Genomic DNA, 14,899 nt, shown 5'->3' on the forward strand with positions numbered 1-14,899 from the left:
AGTTGAAATTTTGTATTATATACCTAATTTAGATCTATATTATAGAGATTAATATAACAAATTGTAATAGTTGTTGTATGAAACTCAATTACAATTTAAATAATATAATTGTTTCGAGAGGAATACCATATTGTACTTTAGTCGATCATTGTCAAATAGATTTAATCAATTGCATGTTTTAATAGTTTATTTTAATGTAATTTATTTAAGTAGCTCGGTGAAATATGACTCTCTTTAATAATTTTAAACAATTTTGATAGAATAAATTTGTAATCATAGTATGACTCGATTCACCAAATACAATATGATATGAATCATACACAAAACTAAACATTATAATTATCTACACAATAGTAGTATAAATTTATGATATGAGAATTTTTTTTAGGTAAAACCACAATCATACAAACTAAACAAAGAGTTGCGATTTGTGGAGCTGATGACAATTCCATTTATATAAGACTGACACAACAATGCAACTGTAACTCTATAGCTATAATAACTAATAAGTATGTTCTTGATAGTAGTCTATTAAAGTATTAATCATACGGTCCTTCATTATCTCTTTGTTAGTTGTTAATTTAAATAGCTGGATATCTATCTTTATTGCTCGTAAGAGTTTCGTGAAAATTGGAGTCTCTATAATCGCTCGAAAAAAATTCCTTTAATAATAACGTTTTGTTAAGCTTAGGTAATACAGATTTGATTTGAAATAAAATGCTTTCAATAACATATACTCAGTATAGAATGTATATACATCTCTACAAATAAATCAAATTTGTTTTTTTTTGTTAATATACGAAATTACGAAGCATGCCATATGGAAAACCTACAACCAAAAAACACATATTAGAGTCATATTTACTGAACAGTGAAAATATGAATAATACGAACATTCTATTGATTTGCAGTTGCCCTCGTGTTATTAGGAATTTGATTAATACACATAGTATACATCTATATGGAAGTACCAACCATACAATCAGGGACGTAGCCAGGATAAAATAACATATGAGGCCGAATTTTAAAATTAATTTTCGAGAAATATAAGGTCTTTTATTTTGATAACTTGTTATTTTGTAAAACTAAAGATACACATGGGGTTAAGTGATTTTCATCTATGTATTTTTTTTTTTTTTTTTATTTATTTTTTTTTTTTTTTTAAGGATTCAAGTATATATTTTTATCATTATCTTAAATATCAATTTGTAATATCATGTTAGTTATGTAAGGTCGTCTTAAACTAAAATGTGTGAAATGAGTATAATTACGCCAATTTTAAGACTCTTTAAGTGAAAGTTAGTTATTATTGTATAAAGTCATTATGCACAAAATATCAAGTCTTATTAGGGGAAAAAAATTAGTCCAATTGGTTTTAAAAAAAAGGACGTCTAATTATAGCTGAAATAATTAGTGAACTCAAAAACCCAATAGATAAGATGGTAAGGGAAATTTTTGGAAAAACAAATAAAACAAAATTGTTCCCAGTAGGAATCGATCACGGACAGTGCAGATGAAAGCCAAGATTGCAACCACTACACCATCTGTAGAATCGATTATAGTAATGACTACAAAATTTTAACATACCAACCAGGGTCCTGGCCTAGCAGTAGCTACGCCACTGCGATACAATCTCTACCTATTCATGTTTGTATATGAATAGGATTAATAAGGTACGGGATTTTTTGATAGAGTGGAACTCTAATATTATTAATTGTATCTCAAGCTGCATATTTTTATTAATCTCTTATTATTAATATTGCTCGAAGTCGTTTAAAAAATTAAACTCTCTATAATCCCTCGAAAGAAACTTCCTTTAACCAATACGTGTTCTATATTATACGAACCGATTACTCCATTAATAATTAAGCTACCCGGTCAAGTGTAGTCTACCCGTCTCATAAAACATTATATTAAAACTCGTTATTATGAAAATAGGTTTGTGTTATAAATAAATAAGATTCGGCTTAAACCGTCCTACTATTATTAACATATTAATTTAATAAACCATACACTAATAACCCACAATTTCACTTTTGACTTTTTAAGATTAATCACGAAAACATTACGCAGCAATAAATACTTTGTTACTCTATAAGATTTGTAAGGAAATCATTACGTAGCATTATAATGAGCGTTTGGCGTTATTTAATTCTATGGATAGTTGTGAATATGCAGTGACACAGCGTAAATATCTATTATCGACTTACCTTCAATAATAATATCAACATGGTAATAGAGAGGAAAAAAAATACTAATTTTATTGTTAACGTTGTCGCATTGATTCAATTTCGATGTTCAAATGATTACCTTCATTATTTCCTGAAAAAGCAAAAAAAAAAAAAAAAAAAAAAAAAACAGAAATTAGATCTCATTGTAGAATATATTTTGTGTGATATAATTAACGTGATGCATTACATTAAAAATTAGGGTCATGCTCAAGTTTTAGGGATGGGGGACGTTCAAAGTTTAATGGTCAGACAGTTTATATACACTAATAATTTGATTATAATTTATAAAAGATAATAAGAGAATTTGATGATTATGTATAGTCGTATAGATTATCATGTGACATTAGTTGTAGAGTTTGGCTAATTCTAAACTTGTTATATTGATAATCCTCCAAACTTGAAAATTTTAGTATTGTTAGGAATGTAGTAATAGAATACGTATTTGGGTGTTTTTACAATTGGTAGATAGTAGTTTATTAAGAGGGTCATGATGAATTGGATGGGGTATTTGGTTAATTGTCTGTAATTAATATTTAAGACAAGTTTTACGTAATAATTTATACGAGAATATAATTAACGTAATTAATTTATAATTGATTGAATTATTTTAATAAAGTAAATAATTAGTAGTTATAATTATTACTTGTCTAGGTGACGGAGTTGTGAGAAGCCGTGTTAATTGGATTTTTCTTTACTCGGATTGCTTTATTTATTGGATTGCTTGAGCTGCTTAATTGGAATTGCTTATCAGGTAGGGATAAATCTTACTCAACTCTTACTCGATAATATTTGGTTTATTGGATGGCTTATATTAAAATGAATTGAGCATATGAGAATTTTGTTGGTTGATATTATTGAAGTTGTTGGAAGGGAGAATTATCTTGTATATGTTGGTTATATCGTGGTGGTGAATTGTTGTAGTATTAACAGATTTATTCTGGCAGACATTACTTATAGTAATGTGGAGTGGTTGAACAGATTTATTCTGGCAGACGATATTTATCGTGTTTACTCGAGGCAGGCCCCAGATTGGTCTGCAGGCCATCTGGTGGATATTACTCAACTATATGTTGAGGCAGACATTACCTGTTGGTAATGTAGTGTGTGTTTACTCACCTTCGGGTTGAGGCTGTCCCGACCAAGGATTGGCGGGAGATTAGTGTAACAAGTAGAGCTTGGCTGGAGTGTGCTAAGTAAAATGGAGGAGCTCGTAATTGGATTGTTATCGTATGTTTTGTTGTTAGTATTTATTCCTACTCAACCTCGTGGTTGACAGTGTATTCGTGAACACCTGCGGTGAACCATAATGGGGAGCAGATTTGACGGGTACTAAAGATTAGCTGACTTGGGAGCATTTGGGACGTGAGCTTGACTTGGACCATAGTTGTTGTCTAGATCACTTGGATTAGTTAATCACTTTATTTATTTCCGCTGCGAGTTGTAATTATTTTATATTAAGTTTTAGTTGGTTAAGTTGTAATAAACATGTAATCATTAAGTTTTAATTTAAAGTACTTTGGTGAGTTGGTCTTTGTTATTCACTACCTCGGGAAACCGAGATGGTAACAGTCCTATTTATTTGGGAATGTCTAGCTAAAGGCTCCTAACTAAGTGGGGGTGTTACATATCCAGATTCTTTCTGACCCGCGAAAGTACCTTGGGATGCGTGAGGAGGCCTCAAAGTTGGTTGGAACTACTCGGAAGGAAGAAATGACCGTACACTAGACCTAGTGTGACCTAGACTAGTCCTAGTGGGGTTGCAGTAGACCGAGTAGGGTGTTTACTTGATCGAGTGTGTGAGTGGCACTTGATCGAGTGCCACTGTGCAGCACCCGATGTAACACCCCGTGTTAAACCACTACTAATTAATTGACTTAATTATATATAGATCTGCTTTTATAATTTTCCACACATATTTTAAAATTGTTTTCGTCACATTTCCATTTTAATTTAAATTATTCATTCATCGTACAAACAATTTTGTTAATTTTACCTTTGATCTAAAAGATTTACATAATGTAACACCCGTGTTAAACTGCTACAAATTAATTTGATTTAATTACAATAAAAACTACTTTTATAATTTCCCAATTATATTAAGTTACGTTTATCTCAATTCGTTCTCAATTTAAATTTATGAACACACGTTTTTATAAATTATTTCGTTAATTTTTATTATAATCGAAAGCTTGTCTTAAATAAAAATACGATGACAATCGTTGCCCTATTCAATAATGTTTCTTCACATCACTCCAAACTTTTACATTACTCACTTTGTAGTGTATCATACATTTGGCTTTGTCAACCTCGCTCCTCTTGTTTCCCCTGCATGTAGTTTTGTCATTCCCACTGTACACCTTCACATGCCTTCTATAGTTTCACATGTCTCCTGTATAACTTCACATGTATCTGTTTCCCTTGCTTATATCTTGTCCTTACCATCTCCTTCACCATTTCATTACCGTCATCATCTACCTTATAACTATCATCAACTTATCTTCGTTTTGGTAATGAACATCATCAAATCACCCATTCAACTTTTGCAATGCACTCGGCCAAATCCGAGTCAACACCAATTCCGTTACCAACCAACACTCACGCCTGTTCGTGTAACAGAACATCAACCCGACACCAACCCGCCTTCACCACCGCTGCCACTCACCCTCACCACTGGAGTACGAAGCCCAGACCACCACCTATGCCACCTTTTGTTCCTCTGCTTTCCCCTGTTTCAGAAACCGAAACAATGGCCTATCGCCTCTGTCACCACGACTCATCTTTAACCTGCATATCACCCTCCACTCCTCTTACCACAGATCGACACCAATGCCGCATCCCTGCACTGCCACGACCACCATTCGTTACACCATCAGATTCAATAATCGTACCTGATATTTCACTCGTGCATCACCTCGGCATTCACCATCACCGGAACACCAGACTCGGGTCACCCGAGCTCTGACCATCACCAACTTCCTTGTGTGCCTCCCTGTCCTCCTCGACTTTGTTCAATAGGGTCGCTGCTCCCCTCCCATTCCGTTCTAACTCCTTTCAAACCACCGAGAGGACATTTCCCTTGCTGCCGCCGTCACTTTCTGTTATCATCAGAACAGCACCACCGCCGTGAGCCTCCTTCTCTTTTTCGATCTTTCTTTTGTTCCGTCCTCTGATCTGCCTCACCCTGTTCTGTTCTTCAACCGTGCTGCAGAGCCACCGCTGCCGCCTTGCACGATGTTACTGTCGCGTCTTCTCCGCTTCACGCTGGTAGTGTGAGGGGTGAGTTTGGTCTGCGTAAAACCCAAATCAATTTGGGGGAAAACGTTGAACTCCGTTTATGTTTACGCAATTAATAAAGATTCGGGCCTGACCCGATTCACTAACTTAAACTTTCGTTATGCAAGGTTTGCTTGACGGGATTCGGACTTGGACTTTTCTTGCTTTAATGACGGATTCAAGACGGACTTGTGACTTTATTAATAACGATTATTTATTAATAAATCGGATTAATAAACACATCCTTTTATTTCACTAACTTCGGTAACCCGACCTTCTTCTATCCCTCCTTAATTTTACAAAACTCGATATGCTAATGTGAATGAATATGTTTAAATATGAGTTATGTAACTTGTTGACAATTAAATATTGAGTAGAAATACTAGACCGCTAAATTATTAACAATGGCATGAAATATACATATGCGCTAGTTAATTACTCAGTTAGTCGGATTTGTATGTTAAAATTTCATGATAACAAATGATTTATCGTTGTCCTATTTTCTCACCTAGAAACATGATTAGGAAATGTAAATGAATAATATCTTAATTGGCTATATTTATTTACTGTCGTGTGATGCATGTTCCGATATGATTACCTTATGATTTTTGCAAGTACGCAGTCTATTGAGATGTTAACTTTTATATGAGTAAAAGCATTTTAGCTCTTAACTACTAGCCTAAAAGAACTTTACCTTTACTCTTTAAATACAGTTAAGGCTAGAATTGATAAGTTTAAATTTTATTAAATATTAAAGTTTAATAACAACTCTTTTGAATGTTTGAAAATTAAAAACATTCGATAGTGTTTTCCAAAACCAAAATGGTTTACATGATTTAAACGTTTCTCCAATTACAAGGAAAGTTACTTAATAAATAAGTGTCTTAATTCATATCTTCTATAAAAGTTTTACACCTATAGTTGGTAAAAATATTTAAAATGATTTGATAATATTTTCAAATGTTTTACATAAAATGTTTATTAAATAACAAATTTTTTTTATTAAAAAGAAGTTTGAATAAGCTCTTTAAAAACGAAGCTTAAACTTAAGCTTACGATAGTAAAAATCTAAATACCTTCCTCAAATAACGAATTTAGAAATAATAAATTCCAAATAAGATTTGCCAAATCCTAAAGATTTCAGAAAAGATAAAGCAAGATGAATTTATGTATGTTTACGTTCTTATTCAAAAGTTTCTAGCACTCTGGGACATGTCCCTTGAATGGGACCGTTGAGACCAGAATATCAGTAAACGGTAACCTGGCTATGCCTCTTAAATGGGACCTCTGAGCCATGGAATCTTTCCCCGGTTTACTTGGGTATGCCCCTTGAATGGGACCTCTGAGCCAAGTGCCGTTGTTTTGTCGGTATGTCGGGATGGTCCGCATATCGACGTATCATCGTCTCTATGAGACACTGTGAGTCTTTCGTGTTACATGTTGGGCGCTACCTTGGTAAGGTTTAGGGATCGACGTGACGGAAGAATGCTTAGAGAGCTTATGCTATACAAGTATGGACAGCACATCCCGAAGCTGCGTGTGGAGGGATTGTCGTTAGGATAGTAGTCGACCAGCTGCCACTGAGGAGCTGCGTGTTCCAAGAAGTTGTGGAGTGGGTATATGCGCATATATTGACAGGAGCTTGATCAGCTTTACTACCTTTCAGATATCTTGGCAATTATTATTTCACGGTTGCGATCGTGTGCAGACCTTGACGGTTGCGATTGTCTTGGTGCCTCGAAGTGTATGGGACATGTCACTTAAATGGGACCTCTGAGACCATCCATTAGCGATCTTTCTTCCCCACGGTTACGTTGTTAAACCAAGTCAATTTAGTCGTCCGGTCCTACTGAGCACTAGGGGTGAGATGTAAACCTCCTAGAATCGGTATGATTGGCGGGATTGATGTTCACATTCGTACTTAAGGTGAGATGCAAGCCGTGAGTATGCGTGTGACATTAGTAGTCACGTCCCGTGCTTAATTGTTAGAAAACAAATGTTTTTAAAGAAATGACTACAGTTTTTACTCACATGATGCATGTTGGATTTACCGTTGTAATTTTTATATGGTGGATAATGTTACTGTATGATAAAGAAATATCAAGGTAACAATGTCACATGTTTGATGATTGAACTTGTCGTGCTCACATGTGCTTAACTCGTATTCACTTTCTATAAGTGTTATGGTATGACTAAAACGGTTTCTTAATATAATTGAGTAATATTGAGGTACCATTGAATATCAAGAATGTTGTGATAAGAGAACCTATGTGATGTATGCTTTACGTGATTCTTATTTATGCATTTCATTTCCATTCGCATGCCTGCTTTTGGATGATTAAGGTGATGATAGGAGAATGGTTAGGTTACTGTCGCTCAGCGACTTTTGTTTAAATGTTTTTCAGGTACCAAGCACGAGTTAGATGGAGACACCCTTAAAGGGCAATCCGGGTTGTTAGGAGCTTTAAATGATGGTTTAAATTTTGTAATTAAACCTCTCGACTAAATTATTTAGTCATGTGTAAGTGATCCATGACGATCTGGATTCATTTTTATAGAAACGACTTAGTTTATTTCCGCTTTTATCTCTTAATTAAGTCTTTAAAAATCCGGGTTGTTACAGTTGGTATCAGAGCGACCTTGTGACCGTAAATGAGGACTAAACTTCGTTTACCTAACGAGGAGCGCGCCTGGGTAAGACTTATTAAAATGAGTAGAATTATTTAGATCACTAAAATGAGAGATTCACTTAGAAACACGTAGGATTCGTTTAAATAAATTATTGGGGTAGAATGATTAGCATGGGTAAATATGTCTAGTGACCAGCTCCAGACCTAGCACGTCATATTTGATGTTATTGCAAGGTAATTGTGATATGCTATTTGCGTTACCCTTGATTTTGTATTTGCATGTTGTTTGTTATGTGCGATATTGTTGCTAATCATAACAATAGGTTTTGCTAACCATCCAACTTACCTGTTTTCACATCTGTTCTAAAACATGCTTTCAAAAGCAAACAAGCCTTTAAACAACTAACTTAATAACGATAATACTAGTAAGTTCGTACAGAACATCAAGAAGACTAACTCTCCTACAAGAGTTAGCCATAGTACTACTTTGTTACTAATCCTCAAGAGAAGACGATGATGCCGTGCTCGCATAGGCCTCTTCTAAAAAGTGGTCAATATACACGTCCAAGAGTATGGTTTCTTCATAAGGACCCACGAAGACTCTTCCGTTGCCTTGACACAAATCGACCAAAGCAGTCCATCTAAGCACCCTCTCCAGACGCTTGAAGAACTCCACTACTTCGCCCTCCAGTTTCTTCAGCTCTTCACGCTTCATACGAACGGTTGCTGAAACAAGTTCAAAAAGGACGAGCGTCAGGTCATACCCTGGCGTAATATGCTGCTAAGTATTTTACATAATAGCTTACCTCTCGTGATTTCGTTAGCCAAGACCACCGGAGTCAAGCGAAGATCAATACCACCCCTTAAGATACTTTCGATGAGGGTTAATGCAGGATCCAAGCTCAACAGCCTGCCGAGTATGACATCAACGAGAACCACTTTTAGGCGAGAAAAGAACTCCGGAAGTTCACTCACAATATCATCAATCTTCTTTTCATAAGACCTAACCTTTTCAATGGCAGTTCTACGGGGCATATTTTCTTAGGGTTAAATGTCTATAGTAGGGAGAGAAAATGGAGTAGTGCCAAATCGTGGAGTGATCTAAGACCTTTATATGAGCAAATCAATGCTTCTTTTAGCCTTAGCGATAATCGATGTTCTTAGGGAGTCAGAATGACACAGTATGAAGATATATTACTACTGGCTCGTGTGCGGTAGCTTGTTCAGAAGTTAGTGAGGTGAACCATACAGTTGAGTGACCAGTGGAACGAATAGCGTCACGATTGTCATGAAGGTGGATTGTTAGTCGGTTAAGTCAGTAAGAAATCAACCTTGGTAGTAGGAAAGTCAGAATTCGGCTGACAAGACCCCTTACAGTAAAGTATAATTATTTAAGAGTAACCGTTTAAAGTTGTGTTATATTTAAGGAGTAACTACTTTGAGGATATACCTACCACAATGGTTTAATTGAGGTTGTAGGATGTAGTGACTCACTATTATTGTGGACGTATATGACCTATTGGAGATATATGTATAAAGATTTAGGACTCAACTGAGTGTGTAAAGGATTTATAGGACACAAGTTTCAGTACTAGTGGATATGCGAGAATTAGAAGTTTTGATTTGGGATATCATGGTAATACTGCAGTAATGGACCTGATGATTCATAACATTGGAAGGAATACAAGTGTTATTCTACTTTTTAGCAGGTTGCCTTATTAAGATCTTAACCCTAATAGAATGTAGCCCCAATGTTACAACTGTCTTCTGAAGATGACGAGGCAGCTTGCATCGCTTCTTCCTCAGCCTCCTCCATCATTCGGTCGGTGTATATATCGAGAAGCTTAGTATCCTCATATGGACCGACAAAGATCCTTCCCCATCCAGTGCACAAATCAACCACTGTTTTCCACACCATAATCTTTTGAAGTCGCTTGCATATCTCCACAACCTCATCTTCTAGCTGTTTTAACTCTTCACTTTTCTTCCGAATAATTTCTGTAACAGGACAAGAAGGTTGAGTTCATTATAACTAATTTGTGGGAATAAGCGATTGTACGCACGGAGTATGATAAAGTCAGACTTACCCCTGGTAACCTCCTCGGCCGGAGTTATTGGAGAGAGATGTGGATCGGGACCCTCCCATAGAATGTTTCCCAAGAGACTTAATGCCGGAGCATGGTTTAGGAGATTCCAAATAGTTTCTTCTGTAAGAACTACCTTCAGTCTGATGAAAAAGAGGGGGATTTGTTGAACTATGTCCCCAATCTTACTCTCATAGTGCCTAACTATATTGACATCAGTGGTAAAAGACATTTCGTGTAAAGATGATGGATTTGAAGGAGAATTATAAAAAGAGAGAGTGGTGTGATATATGACACGATTACCACCTATTTATAATGGAACTAATGACTTAGAAAACATACGTCTGAATAAGAGTTTGTTTGAACTTGTGGAAAATTTTGTGGTCGAAATTCAAGTTTCAACTTGGCGACAATTGAATAGGTATATGTCCAAAAATGTCAGGACAACTTTTATTGTGGGACTAACATGTTAAAGAAGTTTTCTTAAGAGAAGTATGATTGTACACAATTAATTGATTTTAGTGTACGAAATTTTTGGGATATAATGGCTTCCGTAGTAACCACTTCGGGTATTGGTATAAATCCCATAATAGAGGACAAGTTAAAGTGATGATTAATTGGGTTAAGAATATGACTCCCTTCCACTTAATTTCTTTACTAAAGGAATTATGTTATAATCAGTTTATTTGATGGGAATTCGAGGTGTTACTTTACGACTTTAAGGAGTAATTGCTCATATGAATATATGGATTCGAGTGTAAGGAATATTGTAATTTGGAGATAGGAAAGATTTCACTGTATTAAAAGCATCGTTTTATTGGATCGGGTTATTACCCAATTTCTTAACATAGGTTTACCACAAGCATTACAAAGAAAGCAACCATTACAACAAAGAGGACCATTAACCAACTAAGCAGAGTCTTCACTTCATCGAGAGACTTCTTAACTGACTCATGGAGCTCGTCGTATGGAGTAGCCATGATTAATGATTATGAATTTTTGGGACTTGAAAGATGTTTATGGAAAGAAGGAATTAAGTGAGTAAGATGTTTGAATTTGAGTGTTTTGTAGAGGAGGGGTTCTTTGTGGCGGTCTTAGTTGGAAAAAGAAGGAGTAGAGTGATGTAGGGATCCGTTGGGAATAGTAAAGAGAGAAGAATGAACGATGATAGAACCGTAACTTGTCCTATTTATGAAATCGTCGATACTTCCTTTAACTTCTCTTTACCCTCCCCCCTCTTCTAAATCTCTGACATGTGTATATATACGTATATATATTGTTTTCTTTCAGCCGCTTTTCATATCCGCTTTTGTTTACACCTATCCTTCATACATCTCCTCTTCTTTTGGTTGAACCTTTTTCCGTGCAGTGTATGTTGCATACCTTTCCTCCTAATAGGTCTCTCTGTCATCGAATTTTCGAAAACCTTGAGAGTCGTTAACCTTCATTTTCTTCTGATTGGAATTTAATAATTTTGTTCAGGTGTTATTTGACAATCTTTTCAAACCCTTTATAGTTTTTCAAACAATTTCAAGTACCTTCTTACTATTTGGAATATCAATTTCAAAAATGAAGTTTTTTCATGATCAAATAAAAATATTTCAAATTATATTTCATTGCTCCACTCTCACAGTGTAGTAAATTTAGATTGTTCAAAATGGGTGCCATACTTGAATCTCGTTTAAAATGTTGATTGTTTTAAAGTTCGACTTTCTTTTTCAAGTTTTGAGGACGAAACTTCTTTAAGGGGGTACTACTGTAACACCCCGTGTTAAACCACTACTAATTAATTGACTTAATTATATATAGATCTGCTTTTATAATTTTCCACACATATTTTAAAATTGTTTTCGTCACATTTCCATTTTAATTTAAATTATTCATTCATCGTACAAACAATTTTGTTAATTTTACCTTTGATCTAAAAGATTTACATAATGTAACACCCGTGTTAAACTGCTACAAATTAATTTGATTTAATTACAATAAAAACTACTTTTATAATTTCCCAATTATATTAAGTTACGTTTATCTCAATTCGTTCTCAATTTAAATTTATGAACACACGTTTTTATAAATTATTTCGTTAATTTTTATTATAATCGAAAGCTTGTCTTAAATAAAAATACGATGACAATCGTTGCCCTATTCAATAATGTTTCTTCACATCACTCCAAACTTTTACATTACTCACTTTGTAGTGTATCATACATTTGGCTTTGTCAACCTCGCTCCTCTTGTTTCCCCTGCATGTAGTTTTGTCATTCCCACTGTACACCTTCACATGCCTTCTATAGTTTCACATGTCTCCTGTATAACTTCACATGTATCTGTTTCCCTTGCTTATATCTTGTCCTTACCATCTCCTTCACCATTTCATTACCGTCATCATCTACCTTATAACTATCATCAACTTATCTTCGTTTTGGTAATGAACATCATCAAATCACCCATTCAACTTTTGCAATGCACTCGGCCAAATCCGAGTCAACACCAATTCCGTTACCAACCAACACTCACGCCTGTTCGTGTAACAGAACATCAACCCGACACCAACCCGCCTTCACCACCGCCGCCACTCACCCTCACCACTTTGAGTACGGCCCGGACCACCACCTATGCCACCTTTTGTTCCTCTGCTTTCCCCTGTTTCAGAAACCGAAACAATGGCCTATCGCCTCTGTCACCACGACTCATCTTTAACCTGCATATCACCCTCCACTCCTCTTACCACAGATCGACACCAATGCCGCATCCCCGCACCCCACGACCACCATTCGTTACACCATCAGATTCAATAATCGTACCTGATATTTCACTCGTGCATCACCTCGGCATTCACCATCACCGGAACACCAGACTCGGGTCACCCGAGCTCTGACCATCACCAACTTCCTTGTGTGCCTCCCTGTCCTCCTCGACTTTGTTCAATAGGGTCGCTGCTCCCCTCCCATTCCGTTCTAACTCCTTTCAAACCACCGAGAGGACATTTCCCTTGCTGCCGCCGTCACTTTCTGTTATCATCAGAACAGCACCACCGCCGTGAGCCTCCTTCTCTTTTTCGATCTTTCTTTTGTTCCGTCCTCTGATCTGCCTCACCCTGTTCTGTTCTTCAACCGTGCTGCAGAGCCACCGCTGCCGCCTTGCCTGATGTTCTGTCGCCGTCTTCTCCGCTTCACGCTGGTAGTGTGAGGGGTGAGTTTGGTTTGCGTAAAACCCAAATCAATTTGGGGGAAAACGTTGAACTCCGTTTATGTTTACGCAATTAATAAAGATTCGGGCCTGACCCGATTCACTAACTTAAACTTTCGTTATGCAAGGTTTGCTTGACGGGATTCGGACTTGGACTTTTCTTGCTTTAATGACGGATTCAAGACGGACTTGTGACTTTATTAATAACGATTATTTATTAATAAATCGGATTAATAAACACATCCTTTTATTTCACTAACTTCGGTAACCCGACCTTCTTCTATCCCTCCTTAATTTTACAAAACTCGATATGCTAATGTGAATGAATATGTTTAAATATGAGTTATGTAACTTGTTGACAATTAAATATTGAGTAGAAATACTAGACCGCTAAATTATTAACAATGGCATGAAATATACATATGCGCTAGTTAATTACTCAGTTAGTCGGATTTGTATGTTAAAATTTCATGATAACAAATGATTTATCGTTGTCCTATTTTCTCACCTAGAAACATGATTAGGAAATGTAAATGAATAATATCTTAATTGGCTATATTTATTTACTGTCGTGTGATGCATGTTCCGATATGATTACCTTATGATTTTTGCAAGTACGCAGTCTATTGAGATGTTAACTTTTATATGAGTAAAAGCATTTTAGCTCTTAACTACTAGCCTAAAAGAACTTTACCTTTACTCTTTAAATACGATTAAGGCTAGAATTGATAAGTTTAAATTTTATTAAATATTAAAGTTTAATAACAACTCTTTTGAATGTTTGAAAATTAAAAACATTCGATAGTGTTTTCCAAAACCAAAATGGTTTACATGATTTAAACGTTTCTCCAATTACAAGGAAAGTTACTTAATAAATAAGTGTCTTAATTCATATCTTCTATAAAAGTTTTACACCTATAGTTGGTAAAAATATTTAAAATGATTTGATAATATTTTCAAATGTTTTACATAAAATGTTTATTAAATAACAAATTTTTTTTATTAAAAAGAAGTTTGAATAAGCTCTTTAAAAACGAAGCTTAAACTTAAGCTTACGATAGTAAAAATCTAAATACCTTCCTCAAATAACGAATTTAGAAATAATAAATTCCAAATAAGATTTGCCAAATCCTAAAGATTTCAGAAAAGATAAAGCAAGATGAATTTATGTATGTTTACGTTCTTATTCAAAAGTTTCTAGCACTCTGGGACATGTCCCTTGAATGGGACCGTTGAGACCAGAATATCAGTAAACGGTAACCTGGCTATGCCTCTTAAATGGGACCTCTGAGCCATGGAATCTTTCCCCGGTTTACTTGGGTATGCCCCTTGAATGGGACCTCTGAGCCAAGTGCCGTTGTTTTGTCGGTATGTCGGGATGGTCCGCATATCGACGTATCATCGTCTCTATGAGACACTTGTGAGTCTTTCGTGTTACATGTTGGGCGCTACCTTGGTAAGGTTTAGGGATCGACGTGACGGAAGAATG

At 35.6% G+C, this 14,899-nt stretch overlaps 1 protein-coding gene and 1 long non-coding RNA gene across 2 annotated transcripts; one reads left to right on the plus strand and one right to left on the minus strand.

Moving 5' to 3' along the window:
* Positions 1 to 9,866: 9,866 nt before the first annotated feature.
* On the minus strand, positions 9,867 to 10,545 carry LOC141590523 (uncharacterized). Its single transcript, XM_074411111.1, has 2 exons — positions 10,222 to 10,545; positions 9,867 to 10,132 (listed from the first exon to the last, which is right to left on the minus strand). Exons 1-2 carry the CDS (start codon positions 10,448 to 10,450, stop codon positions 9,867 to 9,869), a joined length of 495 nt encoding a protein of 164 aa, XP_074267212.1. The 5' UTR covers positions 10,451 to 10,545.
* Positions 10,546 to 13,079: 2,534 nt separating this feature from the next.
* Positions 13,080 to 13,749, plus strand: LOC141591239 (uncharacterized). The gene is made up of 3 exons (XR_012520752.1): positions 13,080 to 13,260; positions 13,346 to 13,413; positions 13,539 to 13,749. It is a non-coding gene; the product is annotated as an uncharacterized LOC141591239 (long non-coding RNA).
* Positions 13,750 to 14,899: the final 1,150 nt, after the last annotated feature.

The sequence above is a fragment of the Silene latifolia genome, chromosome 7, assembly GCF_048544455.1.
Source record: "Silene latifolia isolate original U9 population chromosome 7, ASM4854445v1, whole genome shotgun sequence".
Lineage (NCBI taxonomy): Eukaryota > Viridiplantae > Streptophyta > Magnoliopsida > Caryophyllales > Caryophyllaceae > Silene > Silene latifolia.

Bases quoted from the DNA above. Each gene is read 5' to 3' on its own strand.
- LOC141590523 (XM_074411111.1), bottom strand. From the start codon at position 10,450: ATGTCTTTTACCACTGATGTCAATATAGTTAGGCACTATGAGAGTAAG. The intron at 10,133-10,221 runs GTAAGTCTGACT...GTCCTGTTACAG, and splicing joins GGCCGAGGAGGTTACCAGGG to AAATTATTCGGAAGAAAAGT.